Source organism: Protopterus annectens, chromosome 4.part0 (assembly GCF_019279795.1).
Source record: "Protopterus annectens isolate FY-2018-M chromosome 4.part0, PAN1.0, whole genome shotgun sequence".
Taxonomy (NCBI): domain Eukaryota; kingdom Metazoa; phylum Chordata; order Ceratodontiformes; family Protopteridae; genus Protopterus; species Protopterus annectens.
Genome location: NC_056733.1, coordinates 1,116,473,484 through 1,116,495,923, shown reverse-complemented (window position 1 = coordinate 1,116,495,923; position 22,440 = coordinate 1,116,473,484). Strand labels below are relative to the sequence as shown.

General features: G+C 40.3%; 1 protein-coding gene across 1 annotated transcript in view; it reads right to left on the bottom strand.

The window, feature by feature from the left end:
• Positions 1–22,440, bottom strand: part of RANBP17 (RAN binding protein 17) — a 4,607,784-nt gene that overhangs the window by 2,812,253 nt on the left and 1,773,091 nt on the right. The window contains exon 14 of the mRNA XM_044069092.1: positions 15,383–15,518. Coding sequence (XP_043925027.1) covers positions 15,383–15,518 — 136 coding nt within the window. The remainder of the gene's footprint in view (positions 1–15,382; positions 15,519–22,440) is intronic.

Sequence of the window (22,440 nt, the reverse complement as noted above, 5' to 3'; positions counted from 1 at the left end):
TCTGGTGTCATTCAAAGGGGATCCAGTGTCTGTCTGCCTGGGATGACATGCTTGACAAGCCACGCTGCTCGCAAGGGACGGCTTGCACCTGTCACCCTGGGATTCGGATATTGGCTAAGGCTCTTGCCACCCCATAGTGCCTTTTTAGGCAAGGCTCAAATTCTAAACCTACCACCCTAGAAAACAAAATGGGAAGAAACTGAGGGTAATGCTGCTCAATGCCAGAAGTCTAAATCTCAAAATGCACGCACTCGAGGCCCTTCTCAGTATGGAGAACATCGATGTCTGTGCTGTAACTGAAACCTGGTTCAAGGCTCCTGAGAGCACCCTGGCACTATTAGGTTTTACCTCATATCATGTGTTCCGCCCCAAAACCCGGACCACACCACAAAAGGAGGGTGTATCCATATTCATAAAGGATACCCACACCTCCAGGTTGGTGGCAATGCACGAAGCTCGGAAACCATCCAGGTGCAACTAACCATAGGCAAAACTGCTCTACAAATTGTAGCATGCTACAGGCCACCCTCTCAAACTCAGGAACCCCACACAGCCTTCCTGAAGACACTGGAGGGTATAAATGTATCTCCAAACACCATCATATTGGGTGACTTCAACTACCCGAATATAGACTGGGAACATTACTCAAGCCCTAACTTTCTAGCCCAACGGTTCCTGGAGTTCATAAATTCAAATGCCATGGAACAGCTAGTCACTGTTCCCACGAGAGGAGAAAATATACTAGATCTCATTGTCACAAACATGGGGACAAAATGCTCCACACCCGAAGTATATCCCTCATTGGTGAGATCTGATCATAAAGTAATCTCACTGGAAATCCACATCCCGCCCCACCCCAAACAAAAAGACCATAGTGAAGAACTTCTCTAAAGCAAACTTCACACTACTCAAGACTGGTGTGGTATCCTTCAAGGCCCCTGAGCCAGTGGAAACCACAACCCAAGCTGCGGAAGCCCTTACAAATGCCTTCTATGAACACCTCCAGGACTGCATGGATCAGGCAATCCCAAACAAAACCAAGACTCTTTCCACAAAGGGCAAACATCCAGTCTGGTGGACCCCAGCCATTAACAAACTTTACAATAAGAGGCGAAAGCTATTACATGATAGAACAAAATCCATAAAAGGGAAGTCACCCCTGATCATTATTAGTAAAAAAATACGAGCACTCATAAAATCAACTAAGGCCAATTTTGAGAGAAAAATTGCTATGGATTCAAAGGACAATCATAAGGCCTTTTTCAGCTATGTTAGGAACCTGGGTGGAAACTCCCAGATATGCTCAGAATTAGTCCAAAATGATACAAAAATCACTGAACCCACAGACATTGCCAACATACTGGCAGACAGGTTCAGTGCAAACTTCACCCCCCCCCCCTAAAGGAGAGATAACTATCCCAGCCGAGTGTAGCCTCCCGGACATCTCAAATGCGCAGGTGAAAGCTGCTCTCTCTAAAGCTAAAAACACAGCATCAATGGGACCGGATGGTGTCCCCGGCTGTGTGCTACAGAGCTAAATGAAGAATTAAACCCGCACATAAGGCAGCTGTTTAATCACAGCCTTACCACAGGATACGTGCCCAAGGAGTGGCGTACGGCAACTGTTGTCCCACTCCACAAAGGCGGCGCCTCACGGACCCTGGTAATTACCACCCCATAAGCTTAACAAGTCTAGTCTGCAAAGCTATGGAGAGGATCATAATGGAGCTCATAAACAAAGATATAGGGGACTTGCAGACATTGGACCCGACCCAGTTTGGCTTTGTCAAGGGAAGATCATGCCTTTTGAAATTGGTCGACTTCTTCGAAACAGTCACCAAGGCCATTGATGAGGGAAAGGCAGTCCATACAGCCTACCTTGACCTTGCAAAGGCTTTCGACACAATACCCCACTCGGGTATTGTAGAAAAACTTACCAGCTTAAATGTAAACCCATATGTCACAATATGGGTTGCAAACTGGCTTAAGGACAGAACCCACAGGGTTAGAGTTGCTGGCGCTGTGTCAGACTCCAAGCCGGTCACAAGTGGTGTCCCACAGGGCTCGGTCCTTGGCCCCTATTGTTTGGCATCTACTTCTCAGAAGTACAGGCCAACATAGGAGGACTTTGGCTGACAAAGTTTGCAGGCGACTGCAAACTGGGCCATAGTGGAAAGTGCATCAGACACGGATATCCTTCAGAAGGGACTCACGGAAACAGATAGCTGGTGCCAGAGCCATGGCCTGAAGTTAAACGCCAAAAATGTATAGTCATACCCTTCGGGAAAAACAAGGTAACCCCAAGCTACCATATAGGTGGCAATCCACTAAGCACAGAAGAGGTTATCAGGGACCTGGGGACCCAGGTTGACAGTGGCCTTTCTTTTGACACTCACATTGCTAAAGTGGTTAGAAAGACCTTCTACATTGCCCACCTGATCATGAAGGGATTCACATCCAGATCTAGTGAGGTTATTGTTCCCCTGTACTCTTCACTTATCAGACCAATGATCGAGTACAATGCCCCATTCGGGATGTATCTCACCCGACATCTGCAGCAATTGGAGAGACCCCAAAAGTTCCTCACCAAAAGGATAAAGGGACTCCAAAATCTGTGATATGCTGCCAGATTGAAGAAACTCCAGCTCTATTCAGTCGCATACCGTCTGCTCAGAGGTGACATGTGCCTGACATACAAGGCCATGTCCAACCCGAATTAATGGACATGCTCCACCTCAAAAATCCAAATCCACCAAAACCACTAGAGCAAGCGACTTAAACCTTAGCACGGATATAAATAGGACGTGCTGGAGGGATAGATTTATCACTCAGAGACTCCCTATGCTGTGGAATAAAATCCCGGTCCATGTGAGGCAGAGCACCTCGCTGACTCTGTTCAAGAGAAATCTAGACCTGTGGATAGGAGATCGTAGGTTTACCCCGGGAATCATCTCTGTGTCACTGCTGGACAGAGGCACAACAAACTAATGGGCACAGTATTTTTTCATATAAGGGGTGGTGTAAGCCACAAAAATTTGGGCTAGGCTTATAAATGCCTTAGGGCAGATAGCCTAGTATAAACCTATGAACCTATGAACAATTATTTACAAAATTCCAGCGAAATGGGTTGGCAATATTTCCTTTTGTCACAACTTTCATGATGGTATTTGATTTCTTCCCTTCCTTTCCATTATTGCCCTTTGTTTTTGTGGTAAGACATTATCTGTTATTAATTTAGCTGAACAGTAATATGTCCTACTTACTTCTGAATTTACATGAATTTCTGTGGACAGTCTTGATTATTGTGTTCATGTGTTCATACTTCTAACATTCTGGGTCTTATTGACTTTCTGTAATCTATATATTTTATTGACCTTAATATGTCTACCCATCTCTATTAAATCAAACTACTTTTCCCTTAGATCATTTTCTTCTAAATTAAGGGCACACTCTTTAGTCTCCATTTTCTGCAGGCATTCTACAGAAAGTTCCAGAACATCTGCCTGTGACATTCTCTTTAGCTTACTCTTGTGTCATCTGTTGCTCTTTCATTTGGGAACTCCCTGGCCTATCACTCCACAACATTGACTGCATCAGAGATGCCACTATTTCCTGCTCCTTCCCTTGCTGTGCAACTCCAACTGAACGTTTGTCCTGGTTTCCTACTGGAGGCTCCAAAGTAGCTTTATATGGCAACTGATCAGATGCTTCCAGTTCCACTGGTTTCTCCTTAATTTGAGCACTCATTGTTCTATCATGCTGTAATACTACCAGAGTTGGATTTTCTACAGTGAATTCTTCACTTTGTAGGTAATCCATAACTTCAGTTTTTATTTGTTTAACTTCTACATCAGTAACCCTCTTTTCTCCTTTGTTTTCTTATTTTTTGTACTATAAATTTTGCATATCAGGTTGCCTTTATCTGTATTTCCTCTTCAAATATCTCTGGTGTGTCATTGTTGTATTAATTTGTTTTGATTTCTCCTTTGCATAAATATTAATTAAATCTCTTTTTCATTCAAATGTCCATATTTCTTCTTCAGATGTTTCCTTCTCCTCCTGTTTCTCCCTAATTTGGGGATCCATTGTTCCTTCATGCTGCGACATAACCTGTGTCAGACTTTCTACACTAAATCCTTCACTTAGCATGTATTCCATAACTTAGTAAAAAAAAAACTTTTGTACTCACCATAATGTTCCATGTTTGTAGTCCATCTCACCCTTCATTCTTACATATGGGTTCGGAGCCGATCCTCGGCTCTGACTCGGCCTATTACAAAGCTCAAAGTCTTCTAGTTGGCTCGTGGCTAGGTAGGTATCCCATTAATGCACCAGTGCAATCCCCAGATCTTGTTTGCTGCTAAACTATAGAAAGACAGAACTAAGGCTACCCAGAAAGAACAACAATAATGAAAGGTCTCCACCTTATTATGGAAAAGCTATCCTGTCACCAGATCCTTCCAGGATGGGGGTAGGTGGGTGGGTTCATAAGAATGAAGGGCGAGATGGACTACAAACAAGGAACGTTATGGTGAATACATAACTTCTTTATGTTCTGTAGTCCTGTCTCACCTCCATTTTTACATATGGGACAGCGTCCTAGCACCTTATTCTTGGGTGGCTCACGGAAAAATACTCCTGAGTACCGTGGAACCAAAGGAGGCTCTACCTCTAGAGGTCAGGTCCAATTTGTAATGAGTAAAGGTATAAGGGGTAGCCCAGGTTGCTGCTGCACAAATATTGTCAATTGGAACTCTAGCTTGGAAGGCAGCAGATGTAGACTGGGATCATGTAGAATGAGCCTTAATCTTGAACGGTAAAGTCTTTCCATGGGAAGAATAAATGAAAGAAATACAGCTCAAATTCCAATTTGAAAGGGTCACCTTGGAGACTGGGAGACCTAATCTGACACTGGAGAATGATACAAACAATTGGTCTGATTTTCTAAGTTCCTTAGTCCTGTGAAGATAGAACTGTAACTGTCTGTGAACATCCAACTGATGAAATTTGTATTCTGCTGCGTTGGAATGGTTAGGAAAAAACATTGGCAGCTCTATAGACTGGTTCAAGTTATTATGAGAGCAAACTTTAGGGATACAGGAAGGATTTGTGCAGAGGGAAACTCTCTTTGTGGAAAATCAAATAAGGGGGCTTGATAGACCGTGCTTGTAACTCTGATACTTGTCTAGCAGAAGTGATGGCTACTAGAAACAAAGTCTTCCAAGACAGAAACTTCAGTGGACACGAATGAGCACGTCCGAAGGGCGGAGAAGTTATATTAGACAGGACGAAGTTTAGATACCAGGAAGCTACCGGTTCCTGAAAGAGGGGGGGGGGGTCTCAGCAAAGTAGCACCTTTAAGGAAGGTTTTACACAATCTGTGTGACATTAGGTTAGACTCATGTTGACCCAAATGAAAATTAGATATCGCTGCCAATTGAACCCTAATTGTGGCAGCAGCAGATCCCTGATGGAAAAGTTCAGACAATAATTCTAAAACCACCTGGATGGATGCAGTGTAAGGGTCAATATTCATTTCTTCAGCCCAGATGGAAAACCTTCTCCATTTGATAATGTATATCTTTCTAGTGGAAGGTTTATGTGAAGATGTGAGAATGTGGGTCACATGTAGAGGTGAAACCAGGTTCTCTCACCACAGGAAAACGTAACCAACCAAAGTTTGAAGTAGACAGTCAAATAGTCACAAATGAAATTTCTTGCAGTAAATCCACATCAATAGAAAAACTTCTATGAGTATCGACACGAAGGCAGAATATAAATGTAGAAAACCAATATTTATTAGTTAAAACGTGAGCGCTTTCGCGTAGCAACTACTACGCTTCATCAGACAATAATGAAAATACAAGAACTTCTTTTTATATACAGAGGCTGGTAGAAAAGGAGCCAAATCAATGACAATTAGTAAAAATCAATTATTCCATTAGGTAATTGGGCAAGTAAAGCTTGCAGCTTGATTAGGTGTTTGTTTTTTGAAAGGATATCTATGAAGAATACACATTTGTTAAAAAGAAAACTTTTTAAAATATGACTGACAAGTTATTTGCAAATCATTCAAAATAATGGTTGTAAACAGCAATGTTATGTTCAATGGTGGTGTGCAAAATAATGCGAATATAAAACCACCATAAAATCTGACTCAGTATTTGCTGCATATACATGAATGAATATATAAATGAATAAATGCATGTATAGGGTAAACAAGCAAGAAACTGAATATCATGATGAACACTAATACTCAAAATGATACAAGTATAAAATTGACATTCAATCTAGCTGCATAATAACTATTTGTATATAAATAAATAAATAAATATAGATAAATATATAGATAAAAATATGCACTCTGAAGTTTTACATGTTAAAAGTTGAGTGTTAAATAAATGAGTGAATGAACAAATAATTAAATAATTAATACATAAATAAAGATTTTTTAGGTTTTGGACTGAATAACAAGTGTAAAAAATATAAGGTAAAAAAAGGGTTCAAAAGCAATTTTAAAACAGCATTAAAAACAACATAACTACATTGTATAGAGGCAAGAATAAAAGAAATTATTTGTTCAAAGAATGCATTTAGATTAATAAGAATAGTTTATAATGGTAATAATATATAATGCACTTTTATATATAAATAAGATTTTATATAAGATCTATATAAAAAAGTGTGTAAAAATATAAAAATATAAAAATCTGTATATAGAATCTATATGTGTATATAATAAAAACGCATTCAAATTAATTTTTTGTTTTTTGTATAACAACTTTATAACATCATGACATATCTTGCCAAATACAAGATAAAATAAGATGAAAAAAGGAGGGCAATATTAGGTCTCAATATTTACCTGGCTTTTAGAAATAATAATTATGAAATATAAGATGGAATCTGAGGTGTATGTATAATAAAAACGCATTCAAATACATTTCATATAACAACTTCACAATGTCATAACATATCTTGCCAAAAACATAATAAGATAGCGTGAAGAAAAAGGAAATACTGTTGAGATTCAATAGTTACCTGGCTTCTAAGACAGGCTTAATGGAAATGTAACTGTTGATGCCAGGAGGTATGTGAGCTGCTAACCTTAGAATCCATTTTAATTCTTTATTACTTAAGTTCAATGTATTGTCACCCTCTCTTCTGTTGGGTTTAATTACTTCCAAAATCCTAAAGTTAAATAGATGTGAGGGTTGCTCTAATATATGCTTCGCTAATGCGTTTAATTCATTTTTTGTTTTTATGTCATATAAATGACCATAGATTCTATCCTTTAAACATCTTTTAGTCAAACCGACATAAAAAGCTTGGCATTTATCACATGTTGCAAGGTAGATTAAATTCTTAGTAGAGCAATTAGCATAGAATCTGGGTCTAAATATAAAATTCATGGTAGGATGGTGGAATTCAGATTGGTTAGCAATGTATTTGCATCTGTTACAGTTGTGGCAAGGAAAAGTCCCTGTCTTATGAGTAGTGAGGGCTGTTGTAGGATGAATGCTGTGATTATCATTACATAGTCGTTGTTTAAGGTTTAGACTATTTCTGAACATATAGTGGGGTTTTGTTCCTACTACTTGTTTAATAAAAGGGTCCATGATTAGAACTTTCCAATTATTATAAAACACATTCTTAATGTAACTAATGGTGCTTGTATAGTTCAGAGTTATAGGTATGAAATTCATTTGTTTATTTGAATTTATGTCTGTTTTATTGCTAAAGGGTTTGTCCTCTGTGTGTGTATTCACTTTGATAATGCTGTTTTTAATGGTATTAACCAGTTTTAAATCATATCCTCTTTCTAAAAATAAAGATACTAGTTTCTCTGCCTCAAGATTTAATACATCAACATCCTTGCAAAGTCTGGTTAATCTAACAAACTGGCTTTTTACAATACCAGGAAACACATACCTGGGATGCATACTGTCAAAGGTGAGCAGTGTGTTTCTCCAGGTAGGTTTCCTGAATGTGGGTCACATCAGGTAAAAAATCATGAAGCCTGACTAGGGATGAAATTGGAGCAGCCACGCTGTCAAGTTGAGGTTGTAGAGGCTGGGGTGAAGAGAGCCTGACATGTGCGTCAAGAGGTCTGGCACTGGGTCCAGAGTACATGGATCGTCTAGTAGATGAGGCCCAAGGAAGGGGAACCAAATCTGATGAGGCCAGTAAGGAGTGATGAAAATCAATTTGCTTCCCAACAGCTTCATTTTCTGAATCACCTTGGATATGAGAGGAAAGGGAGGGAAAGCATAAAGGAGACCTAGAGGCCAATCGTGAACAAGTGCATCTCTCGGTGACTACCCCAGAGGGGAGATAAGGGAAAAGTAGCTGCTGCATTTGAAGTTGATCAGACTGGCGAAAAGATCACAGCAAGGCCGTACCCATTTGCAGAAAATCTGTTCCTCTATCTCTTGTTTCAGAGACCACTCGTGAGGCATCAATTTTGCCCGGCTGAGTTTGTCGGCTATCATGTTGGTTGTCCCTGGGATGTGCGTTGCCAGTAGAAAGCTCTGGGAAAATATTGTCCACTTCCAAACACGAATCGCCTTCCGATAAAGGGGCTAAGATCTGGTTCCACCTTGCTTTTTGAGATACCATACCACAGACATATTGTCTGACTGGATTGCTATCGTCCCAACAGGAAGAAGGTCGTGAAGTGCTTGCAACGCTAGAAGCACCGCCCTCATCTTTATGACACTGATATGCAGGTGAGCCTCGTGATCTTGCCATGTGCCTTGGACAGTCCTGCCTAGATAATGCCCCTCCCATCTGTGAGCATCCGTGGTCACAGTAGCAACAGGTTGGCGAGGAAGGAATGAAGAGCCTGTCATTAGTCGATCAGTTGGATCCACCAATGGAGGTCCTTTTTGCAAGACTCTGTTAAAAGGATGTTGTGAGATAGAGGCAGTTGTTGAAAAGACCACTGGGACAATAGAAGCCATTGAAGAATTTGCATATATAGTCTGGCAAGAGGGACTAGCATTATGGTGGAGGCCATGGTCTCTAAGAGTTTCAGCACTGTCTTCGCCTTGACTTTTTGCAGAGGAAGTAGATGGAGAACTTGTTGTATGAGGTTCTGTGCTCTTTCTGCAGAAAGACGAACTAACATGGCGACTGTGTCTATTTCTGTGCCTACAAAAGTCACAAATTGAGAGGGCAATAAGGCAGACTTTTCCCAATTTATAGTAATCCCCAGCTGGGCACAAAGTTGGATAGTGGAATCTCTGGCTTGAAGGAGTAGATGCCTGGTGGAGGCGGTCAGGAGCCAGTCGTCCAGGTACGGAAACACTTGAAATCCTAGACGTCTCAGGTGAGCTGTCACTACTGCCATGCATTAGGTGAACACCCTGGGGGCTGTGGTGAGACCAAAGGGCAGAGCACGAAACTGGTAGTGACTGGCTCCCAGCCAGAAGGATAAGTGACTCCTCGATGCTCTGTCCATTTTTATATGGTAGTACGCATCTTGGAGGTCTATCGAGCACATCCAAATGTCTATCCCTAACAGAAGGAGTATAGACTGCAGTGTCACCATCCGGAACGTGTCCTTATTTACGGATTTGTTCAGTTTGCTGAGGTCCAAGATGGGCCTGTAGTCCCCTGTACATTTTGGCACTTAAAAGAATCTGGAGTAAGCTCCGAATCCTACCTGGTCTGCGGGGACGGTTTGGATGACTCTGTTTGTGAGCAACTTTTCCACTTCTACAGTTGCTTGATCCCTGTGATTGGGTAGAACTTCTTGGGAACATGAGGTGGAAGAGAAAAGGGTATGGAGTAGCCTCTGGTGATAATTCTTTGTACCCATTTGCCTCGGGTGATGCTTAGCCAGGCTTCTGGATACAAAGAAATGCGACCCCCGACTGGCTCCAGAGAAGCACAGCCGGGCCCCACATCAGAAGCGCTGATATGGCTGGCCTCAAAACGAATCACGGCCTCCCTGGTTTTGCAGGCTGCCCCTGCCTCTAGGGCAACATCTACCATTTGCTCCTCCTCCTCCTCTGCCTCTGAAGGAGGAGTCACCCTGTGCATCCGGGAAAAATCTCTGGGACTTCATGAACCACAACTTACCACCTCTCTGACCCTTGGGATATGGTCTAGAGGGGGCGGTAAAATGTACTTCCATGGCAGACAGTGTTTTCCCTTCTTGCTCGCACCTGGTGAGTGTGTCTTTTACCTTAGGTCCAAACAACGAAGAGCCATCAAAGGGGGCGTTGGGTAAAGGTAGAATTGAATGGCTCCGCAAAATTACACAAGCGCATCCAGGAGTGTTTCCTAAGGGAACCCGCTGCCCTGCTTGCTCTGTCGACTGCATAAGAAATCAGCCTCATGGAGGAGTTAATGAAATTTAAGGTGGACAACTGAGCAGACACCTTATCAGGGACTCCTTCAGTAGATGTACCTTGTAGAGCATCTCCCAACTCCTTAAGGAGATCTCTCTGAAGCCTTGTAAAATGTGTTAGATAGTTCAGCGATCTGAGTGTGAATGTTGCTGATGAAAAGATATGCTTCCCGTATCTGTCCATCATTCGAGACTCCTTGTTCAACGGATGGACAGATGAAGAAGTCTCTGCTAGTTCCTTCTTAGTGGCCACCACCACCACCATTGCATCTACCAGCACACCCCTGGATAAGAATTCCTTCTCTTTGGGAGCAGACAGAAATTTATTGGGTCTCCTGGGAACTGGCTCCACTGCATCAGGAGTCTCTCATACCTTCCAACTAACAAGGTCTAAAAGTTCATCAAAAGGTGGAGACACCCAAGAGTCTGAAGGTTGAGACCCGAAAGCCTTCAGGTACACTGACTCCTCATCAGAAGGGGTAACAGTGGACCAGCCGCCCCTCTGCTTATGGATCTCCAAGATGTCTACAAAGGAGACATCATCAGAGGAAGACTTGGGAGACCCTTCTGACTCCTTGAGGTCAGTGTCGGAGGTAATGGACTCATCCTGGGAGTCAACATGCTTCCTCTTGCATGTCCTCTTCCGAGGGGGCTCCTCAGAAGGGTATTGCGGGGAGGTCTTGGAAGACCAACAGGGGGCTCCTGAGGTTGCAGGTCTCTGCAGTCATGACAGAGAGTAGGTGCTGAGACAGAGGTCGGTGCCCGAGGGGAAAGAGTGTCGATACCCTTGAGTGGAGCTGATGAGCGAGACAGCACACTCCTTATCATCTCGAAGGCAGACCTCTCTGGCTCCGAAGACCTCCTTGGCTCCGAAGGGACAGAGGAAGTCATCGGCTCCAGAGCCATCGGCTCCAAGATGGATGTAGGGTCCGAGCTCACCCTAGCCAATGCACTGAGAGGAGACTTGAAACCAAAGAGGTTCGGGTCTAAGTGTCCCTGTCGGGGGCCGACTGGTGAACTTCGGCTCCTAGACACCACGGATGGCACCAAAGGTGTCAGAGCAGAAACCGGCTCCAAGACAGCCTTGAGGGGAGCTGGAACCGAGGGTTCCACAACAAGTGGTACTGAACACTCCGGGCTCCAAAAGCCCGGCATGGCTTGGAGGAGGAACCACAACAGGGGGAATGGACTCACGTGGCTTCAGGACCGACTGGGTCGCAGCCAACATTTTTGACACGGCAGACGACTTCAGGAATCTAAGCACTACTCTCTCCACATCTTCCTCTGACAGGCTCTTGGAAGATCTGGAAGACAGTGTGGGTGATCTGGACCTCTGCAAGATTAGAGACCTTAAGGTTGGGGAGACCGGCAAAGGATCTCTGGACCGGCTCCAATGTAGTCTCTCAGTAGTTGGCTCCAAAATGCTTGGGGACAGAACTGAAGTCCCAATATCAACAACCTCGATCGGCTCCGAGGCCAGTGGAGCCAAGGAGGTAGAAGTCATATCCAGCATTAGAAAGTTAAGGAGGTGGGTCCGAAGCACCGGATGGAGCCGGGGAATGTCTCTTGATAGTCTTAGTCTTCTCTTTTTTGGATGAATGTGATTTTGAGGAAGAAGAAGAACTGGCCAAGTCTTCCTCGAAGGAAGGCTTGAGGAGACCTTTTAAAATTAGCTTGTTCTTCTATTCCTGGAGAACTCTGGAGCTGAAGGAATGGCAAAACAAACACGTTTCCTGCAAATGAATGGCTCCGAGACAATAAACACAATTACTATGGCCATCCGTAATTGACATTTTCTGGGAGCACTTTACACTTTTTTAAAACAGCAAACAAAAACACCACAACCACCCAAAGATCTTGTTGAATAAAATATGAATAAAAAAAACAAAAACTCAGCAAGACCACCACGGCTTCCAGTATGATAAAAGTTCCAGTTTAATAGATAGGACAAGCGCTTTCACGGAGACACTCTACACTTCATCAGATCCTTACACAACTCCTTAACACATCATTATATATAATATCAGTATAGCATTTAATCATTTCATCAGAGGTTGACTAATTAAATAATCACAAAGTAATAAAACAATTACTAGATCAAAACAGTCAGTCACTAAATAAAAACAAGCTACTTAAAACGGCGTGCACCCAATATTGGCTTGATACAAATACTACTATTCAAGCCAGGGTAAATGTGTGCTTGCAACTTGAAAATCTATTTTATCTCCACACATTCTATAAAATTATCATTATTGCCAGCCCTCTTGTTGGGTACAACAATTTGCAAATCTCTGAAACTATGCGATGAAAACTCCACAATGTGCTTTGCTAGAGCAATGCCAAAATTCCCATGCTTGATGTCACACAAATAGTGGTACACTCTGTCTCTAAGGTGTTTTGTGGTCTTACCTACATAGAAACAGTTACATCCATTACAAGTAGCCAAGTAGATAAGTAGGTTGTTTTTATTTAGTGACTGCTTTTATCTAGTAATTGATTGTTTTATTACTTTGTGATTATTTAATTAGTCAACCTCAGATGAAATGATTAAATGCTATACTGATATTATACATAATGATGTGTTTTAAGGAGTTGTGTAAGGATCTGATGAAGCGTAGAGTGTCTAAGTGAAAGCACTTGTCCTACCTATTAAACTGGAACTTTTATCATACTGGAAGCCGTGGTGGTCTTGCTGAGTTTTTGTTTTCTTTATTCATATTTTTTAAAACCCAAAGGCTTATGGTCTTTTGCCTCTTCAGACATGATAACTGGCGAAGCAGAAACACACAAGCACAAAGAGGACTAGGCCCTCTAACTTAAACGGGCCTCGCACTTACTACACTAGCACACACACACACCACGAGGACTAGGTCCTCTAACTCAAATGGGCCTAGCCCTGGGAAGAGAGAAAAGGACAGAGAACTAGGTCCTCTAACTTAAATGGACCTAGGTAGAAAGGATAAGACTTAGAAGATCAGAAACTATCAACTACACTGCACACACACAAAAGTGAAATATCTAAATTTCCAACTGCCTCAAACATAAATCTACGCTCAAAACGCTAAGGAGTAGAAACAAAAGGGTCGGAACTATCAAAAGACCCTGCACACAAGCTGACTCACTAAATGCCTAAGTAACTGTTTGTTGTTTGTTTTTCGGCTTTTCCTGGTTAGGGGTCGCTACAGCGAAACTCCGGTCCGCTAATGATTAGCAGTTGTTTTTTATGGTGTTGATTTGCCAGCCCAACGCCCAACCTTCAACGAAGGCACGCCCATTCAACCCATGTCTTTCGAACGCCCACTCGACTGCGGGGAGGACATGCAGACTCCACACAGAAGGCACTCCCAACCCAAGCCGAGAACTGAACGGGAGAACCTCTTGCTGCGAGGCAACAAGCTACTCTAAATTTCTAATTCTCTAATAATAAGAAACACTGCACACAATATATAGCAAAATAAGCGCAAACATGCACGTTAAATAGAAAAGGACTAGCACATAGGATACCAAACGAGAACAACAAGGGCCAACATTTAAAGTAAAAAAATACCTCAACAAGTCTGAAAACTACTCTAACACTACTAAACTCTATCTGGAATCAGATAATCCCTAATGTTAAACAGTAACATAGTAATAATAGAAAAAGGTTTTAAACTTAGCCACGGCCAAGCAAGAAGCACATCTGAACTCGTAGACGTGGCAAACGAGATCTGGGGATTGTACTGGTGCACTATGGGATACCTACATAGCCACGAGCCAGCTAGAAGACTTTGAGCTTTGCAATAGGCCGAGTCGGAGCCGAGGATCGGCTCCGAACCCATATGTAAGAATGAAGGCGAGATAGGACTACAGAACATCTTCTACTTTCCTACTCTTCTGTTTTACATTCACAATTTTTCATATTTGGGTGCCTTTACCTGTATTTATCTTCAAAATTTCTTTGGAGCTGCTTTTTTGTACATTAGTCCATCTTTCTCCTTTACATAAAGGAGACATACAAAATTACAAAGTACTGTGAAGATTTCAATATGTTCTGGAATGTTTGTTAGAAGTATATCAACAGAGGAACACTTCAGGATCATTTGCTGTGTCCTGTTTCATGTGGATTAGCTGCTTAAAGTTAATGTCAAGTAGTACTCTGAAAGTCTGTTGACTGGTTTTCTTTTGAAAGATCAAAAATGTCGTTAGCCTCTGAAAATGGACATTTCAGGTCCCAGATGGACTTTCCCGGGAAATAAAAACAAATAAATAACTTTGGTTAGTATACTACTTGAATTACTGCAAGTCTAGGAGGATTTGGGGAGTTATGAAGGAGCCATTAACCTAAACTGCATGTTTCTAGGGGTGGGATGGGGGTAGAAGAGGGGCAAAGTGGGCTAGTTAAAAGTTTCATTTTTTGCAAAACAATCAGCTCATGAATGCTCAATAAGCTTGGATCAAAGCCACCTCTCACCCACCGTGATAAGATGTCAGCAAACTGAAAACAGACAAAGCTAGCATCTTCTTGCTATTAGGAACACTATCAAAAAGGAGGAAGGAAGGGGGATTATAAGATAAGGTAAGAGAAAGGCAATCACACTGTAGCCTAAAAAAGTTAGGAGTAAAGGTTATTGCAACTGCAATCCACATAAAGATCATTAAACTCTATGTAAACTGTATTACACAGACTATCAAATGTTTCAGCATTTTCCAAATTTACCACGTCATAAATACCTACAGTAAATGGAATGGAAGCCTCTATTTAATACTCATGATTACAATGTGTCATTCAATACTAATGTACACCGATAATGAAATGAAACTTTTCCAGCATATATCCGACACACCAAAAGACACGGATAACTACATACAATAAGAGATGGACATACACCACAAACAGTTAAGTAGCAGTCTTACTTTCCTCACAAATGTAATGACAAACATTTTTTTGTTTTCTGTCTTAAGTGTCACAGTAAGAACTACTGTAGCAAAGACAAACAAAACTTATATTCTTCACAGAAAGAACATAAAAATTAATCAAATGACTACCTTTGAAGTTCTCTGGAGCTGGTCCCCTACATAAGTTTTTCGGAACTGATCGAGAAACCACAGAACTGCAAGTTCAACTTTCTCATTTCCTGACTGAGGTAATCTGGAATCCATTAAGTTCATCAGCTGGAAAACCCTGGTAATGATTTAAAATATAATACAGAGATAAAGACTATTTTTGAAACAAAAAAATAATAAATTGTACCAAGTTAAACAATGATTTAACAAAGACATGTGCCAGTTTACATATAAACAAGCAAAAGAGATGCATGTCTGTTTCTAATGGTTTAGATGGGAAAACACACACACAAACACTGCAATTTCATGACTGAGGTAACCTGGAATCCATTAAGTTCATCAGTTGGAATACCCTGGTAATGATTTAAAATACAATACAGAAATAAAGACTATTTTTGAAAAAAAAAGTAATAATAATAAACTGTATTAATTAAAAAAAATTATTTAACAAAGACATGTACCAGTTTATACAGCTTACAACAGTGCAGGAAACTCCATATGGGCTTATCATTAAAACTGCATGCTACTTTACAACAACTTTCACTGCAAGTGTGAGAAGGCAAGTTGTTCACATATCTTTTTTTAACACCTTTACTGAATTATCACTAAATCACAGGCAAACATACATTTATATAAAAGAAAGCAAACTACATTAACATGTTCCATATTACAAACATTACACGACTTTCTTTGTATAACGATCATCAATCCAACATTATATAAAATGCTCTTTTCTTAACTTCCTTTAAATCTCACTCCTCCCCCAAAACATTACTCTGAATGTATTTTCCCACAATTTCCATTTTCTTTGTAATTTGCTTCTACCTTTTCTAAAGATCCCACTTCTAATACTTTTACCTCTGTAACAATATTCAAGAATTCAAAATGGTTTAGAATTCGATTACCATTTTCTAGTAATTGCTTTTTTGGCAGCTACCAGAATTAAAATTAGCAAGGCCTTACTATGTCTAGTCAACTCAGACCCTGTATCCCAGGTCAAAAATATAATTTCCTTAGTTGCATTCATTTGCTCACCCAATATTTCTGACAGAGTACCCTGTAGGAAATCTGAGAAGTCTGCCAACTCATTACACTACCAAAACATATGTTCCCAGTTACCGCTTTCTTCTTAATCACACCTTCAACATTTGCCATATACCTGAGGAAAAATTACTTAAGAGTCTGACTGAGGTATAAAAGTACATAAGCAAACACTTCCCAGCAAACATCCTAAATCTTCTCAACTTTGTTGCATATTTGGGAGCCACACATATGTCCACCCATTGTTTCCTTATGAATTGCTTATCCAGTCTCTCTTCTCAAAATTTTCAAACTTCATTTGATTGATTCCTACAATTATTTTGCAATATTTTACATGCACTACTAATTATCTCTTTTTTTAACAGTAGCTTCTGTTCGAGATTCAACTAAAAACTACCAAATTAGGGCTTTCATTTAGGATTCCTCTATCCTTTTCTCTTTGCCTGTACTCTGATATCAATCCCTGATAAGGAAGGCAGTCTTCATCCTGTAGTCCAAATGTCTTCTTGGTCTCATCTCATTCTATTGCCTTTTCCGATCTAGTTATTTCTCCCAATACCTTGATTCCTTTGCCAGTTTTCTCCAATAAATTACAAGTCCCTCTTGCCTATGTACCCCTAATTGCTGACATCCCTATCAGCAAAATCTCCTTTTCTCCATTCTCATAGTTCTTAGAATACTTTCTGCTACTTTAAGAATATAACATTCTGTATGGTTATTATTCTCTTTAAGGATCTGCATCCAAAATTGTACTCTCTCAACTTCTTGAACTCCCCTCCCTTCATTGTCATCCATTTATGTTTTGAATTATAACCTATTCTTGTGCTATGTATATGAGCCTTAACTGTGTAGCTCTAAATTAAACTTGAAATCAGGTAATCCAAAACCACCTTGTGGGATCAACTTATCCCACGTAACTCTTGCCTTCTTCTCCTCCCAAATAAATACCTTCAATTCTTTATTATTGCCCACAACTTATGCCCTGGTTGATAAAAATATTCCTAGCATGTATATAAAATTAAAGGGATCAAAAACATTTTCACTGCTTGTACCTTACTATCCATAAGCAAGAGCCTATAGTATTTGTTTTATCTTTTGTTCAGTCTTTTCCCACATATCCTTAGCTGGCATAACAGAAGCCTTTTTAATCCATACTCCTAAATACATCTTATTGTGTCTCCATAAATATGAGTATTACTGAACCAAGTCATGTGTGGGTATATCATTTAAGGCTATAAACCTTACTTTATCTTCATTAATTGTCTGGTTTTAGTTGTCTGTTTGCTGTCATAATTTACAGGGATTTTTATGCTGGGCTACACTTATTATTGCTATTTAGAGCGTATAGTCTGTCAAAACTGTGATGCTTTTTTTTAAACTGCGCATTGCATATGTAGGCTTGGTGATTACTCCATTGTTTACATGCGTACTTACATATCTAAACTTACCTAGGAAGCTAGACTGGCTTCATAGACAATTCCTTATTGATATCTGCTTCACTGTATTCTGCATTTAGTATTAGTAAGCAGAAACATACAGTTGCTGTTTATTTTGTACACAAACAGCAGAAACCCAGCATTTGCTACAAATTCTAGCCAATATTTTGCCTAACTACAGTTCTAATTGGTATTGGTTAGCAGAAACATACCTGCTATCAGTAAGGAGAAACATACAGTTTGTTTATTTGATATCTGGTTTTGAAAAGTAGAAACAGTGTTTGTTACCCAACTACAGTTTCCATTGTATTAGTTAGCAGAAACATATCTGCTATTAGTAAGGAGAAACATACCGTTTATTTGGTATCAGAAAAGCAGAAACAGTGTTTGTTGCAAACTTTAACCTGCATCTCATCTAACTACAGTTCTAACTGGTTTTGTAAGCAGAAACATACTTGGTATTTGTCAGGAGAAACATACAGTTGCTTGTTTATTTGGTATTTGAAAAGCAGAAACACAGCATTTGTTACACGTCTTACCGAACTATGGTGCTACTTTTAACCTATTAGACTTAGTACATTGTTAACTTTGTCTATTACGATCTGCCTAGACACTGTTTCCTATTCTTTGTGATTATTTACTCTTCCTCAGACATTTATATATGTACCTTGTTGTACCATTTCTTGTTTCCACTCTCTGTCTTCTGATAAGCCTTCCATCACTCTCTGACTAATATCCTCTACTCTCACAATTGTCTCCATTTCTCCTAGAACTGTACTATTCACTTTCTGCTCACACTCTGTCTATTTTTTCTCTTTGCAATTTGCTTGGGTCATCCACAAGCCTTGCGATCTCGCCCCCCCCCCCCCAACACACACACACACACACACACACACACACACACACACACACACACACACACACACAAACACGCACACACACTTTTAGTTCTGAAGCAAGTTTCCAGCAAAAGCTCAAATCAGCCCTGGGAAATCTCAACTTTTAAACACAAGCCTTCCAGTAGCATTAATTATTAGGTGGATGTCACTGAATTGTTTATAACAATTTTCCCTTACTTTGTGACCATCACTGGGAGGTGAACACAGCTGCATTGAGCTTCATTCAGCTTCCAACTTGGAGAGCTTTAATGAAGTTGGCCACTAGGTAGCAACGTACTCTACTAATTGTACAAGTTCCTTATCCCTCTGTATACAAACAGGTGAGCTCCAGAGTCTAAGGTTAAAATTATTGCAAAACAAACCTTTACCTCAGTCTCGATTCCCTTAGCTCTATTCATCCTTAAGAGCTTGCTAGCAACATTTGGTTTTGTAAGCTGAAAAGATCTAACACAGTGTATTGTCTTACTTACATTTCCTGGCTCCTGACAGTTTTTTTCTTTTCATTTTGGAATCCCTCCTGCTGGGGTTGTTCTGCTCTCTCCGTTCACCCTTTGGGCTCACTCTGCTCCCCTACCCTGCCCTATATCCCACCCGCCTCCACTGCTTCTACTCTTGAGCACTAGACTGACACTCCTTCACTCTAGCCATTCAGTTAGACACACTTCCTGTTATCCTTTTTCCTCCTCCTAGACCTATACCATGCTCGTGCTTCACCTATCACTTCTTACTACAGACACTCCCTCACTCTATCCATCCAATTAGATGCACTTCCTGTTATCCTTTTTCCTCCTCCTAGACCTATACCATGTCCGTGCTTCACCTATCACTTCTTACTACACTCATATTACTATCTTAGCTCACTACTTATCACAACACATTCCAGACATCCACTTTTCATCACACCACAAACCCACCTTACCATCCTACTCCATGTACATATCTCACCATCAGTCCTACACTTGTAATATTACTAGCCTCCAATATTTTCCATTTAAATTAATAACTACTAAAGATAGTCACTATAATCCTCAGTTATACAACAATGAGCTTATCAAACAATTAAAACTACTTACCAGCATTGTTTCTAGGCTACTGCTTAATGGTGACATCCACCCAAACCCTGGACCACTCTCAGATAACACCAACCCATCTAATCACTCTAGTCTCAACACCCCCACACATCCAATCCTAAACAGAAAAAATCAGACCTATTGCTAATGAACATTAATATTAGACGTATAGGCAACAAATTGGACATCTTCCATACCACTCTAGCTACATACTCGACAGACATAGTCATAATCACTGAAACATGGTTAAAACCAAGTACAAAAGATAATGAAATACTAGCCCCAGGTTACTCCATACTATGGGTGGATAGACTCAACAAAAGAGGAGGTGGAGTTGCTGTCCTTTTTAAATACCATCTCACTTTAACTTTCCTTGAATGCAAAACCCCGCAACTGGACAGTGCAGAAATCATGAAGTGCACAAAAAAGCTCAAGCCTTCACAAACAGGTGCTGGATTTATTTTTCAAACTGCAAGTAAGCACTTTCGTTCCAAAAAGCATTTACAAGGAACTTCATCAGACCTGACCTGAAAAATAAATCCAGCACCTGTTTGTGAAGGCTTGAACTGTTTTGTGTACTTCTTGGTTTCGTTTGGTTTTGTGGATTTACAGTGCAGAAATCATCTATACCACACTAACCATAAATTCAAGAAAAACACAATATAATTGGCTGCTATATCCCACCTGGAAATAATGCCCCAGTTACAGAATGTCTATTGTACTGGGCAAGTATGTACCCTTAGTCAGGAGACATTCATATTGGGTGATTTTAATTTAGACTAGTTTGCATGTGATACAGATCACCCCCATTCATCACATAAATGTGCATGGTTTTACACAAACTATTCAAGAACCTACCTGAATAGATAAACCTAGTAAAAACAATCCACATTGGATTGGATATTATTAAATAACTCCTCTCACTCATTCCAATCAGGTTGCCTTCTTGATGGTCTGAGTTACCACCTACCCACATCTCTTATACAACACACATTCTCACTAAAACTACTATGTTTAAACAACTGAGGAAAAAACATAACTTTAATCTTGACAACTTCCTAGCTGGCCTACAAAGGTGTAATTGGACTCCACTCAAGTACCTTGACCTAGATGATGCACTGAACCACTTTAATAAATCTTTCTTAGATATATTAAATGCACATGCCCCTGTCAGAACCATCAGAGTAAAATCAAACTATGCCCCCTGGCTAAACAGAGACACTAGGGTCCTTCTGAAAACTAGAGATAAAGCCTGGGAACTATGGCATAAGACTAACACAATAGTTTCTAAATAACAGTATCAAGAACTTAGAAATAAGGCAAAAAAATAAATAAATAAAACAGGATAAAATAAATTTCTATCATAACATTCAAAACACATATAAAAAACCCTCAAAAATTCTGGCCATCTATAAACTCAATCCTTCACCCAGGAAAATCTACTACACCAACACCAAACATTCACAACAATTCCGATAGCATAGCTACCATTTTTAACAAACATTTTACTGAATCTATAATTGCCCTTTCCAAACAGCAAACCAGCCAAGTCTACAACTAGCAATGCCTCATTCTCTTTTTCCACAGTTCCAACAGCCACTATAAAAAAAAACTACTACACAAACTAAAACCTACTACACTTGCCGTAGATAACTTACCCAGTGAATACCTCAAAACTGCAGCTGAATCTATAGCCTTCCCAGTATCAATCCTTATAAATAGATCCATTCCCGAAAACAAGGTCTCTCAACTGTGGAAAATTTCCCATGTAATCCCACTTCATAAAGGGGGACCTTCCACAGAACTGACAAACTATCGGCCAATTGCTATTCTTTCACCTCTTTCTAAGCTACCTGAAAGGTGTATTCATCTCCAGGTCATGAAATTCTTACTAACAAATAAGCTTCGAACAAACACTCAGTATGGGTTTCACCCATCACATAGTATCACTATAGCTCTCTTATCCTTCACTAACACCATAAACCATCACAGGAATAACAACAACTTTGTATCTGCCATCTTTCTAGACCTATCAAAAGCTTTTGATATGGTCTCCCATTCCAAACTAATAGATGTACTAACCGAGATAAGCTTCTCACCATCTGCCACAGCATGGTTATATAATTATTTATCTGGCTGTCAACAATCTTTTCTATGGCAGGGTGACCTAGCTCCACATCTTCCTTTATCCATTGGTGTCCCCCAAGGATCTATCTTGGACCCTCTCCTTTTCTCCCTCTTTACTAATAATCTACACAAAGCAACTCCACATGGTTCTATAATACAGTATGCAGATGATTCAACACTTATCTGTGCTGCCAACTTCTCTATCAACTCTTCATTCTCAAACACAGGAATCTTTCACTTCTGTTGAAACATGGTTAGCCAATGCCCATCTAACCCTGAACCCAAACAAAACTAAATGATTACTCTTCCAACCTAACAAGACATCTATCTCATGCCCACCATTTAACATAATAGCCAAAGGCAATACTGTGATCTCCCCGACAACCCATACAAAGTTTCTTGGAGTGGAAATAGACAATACCCTAAAATGTGACTTGCATTTCTCCCGAACTATAAAAAAAAAGTCC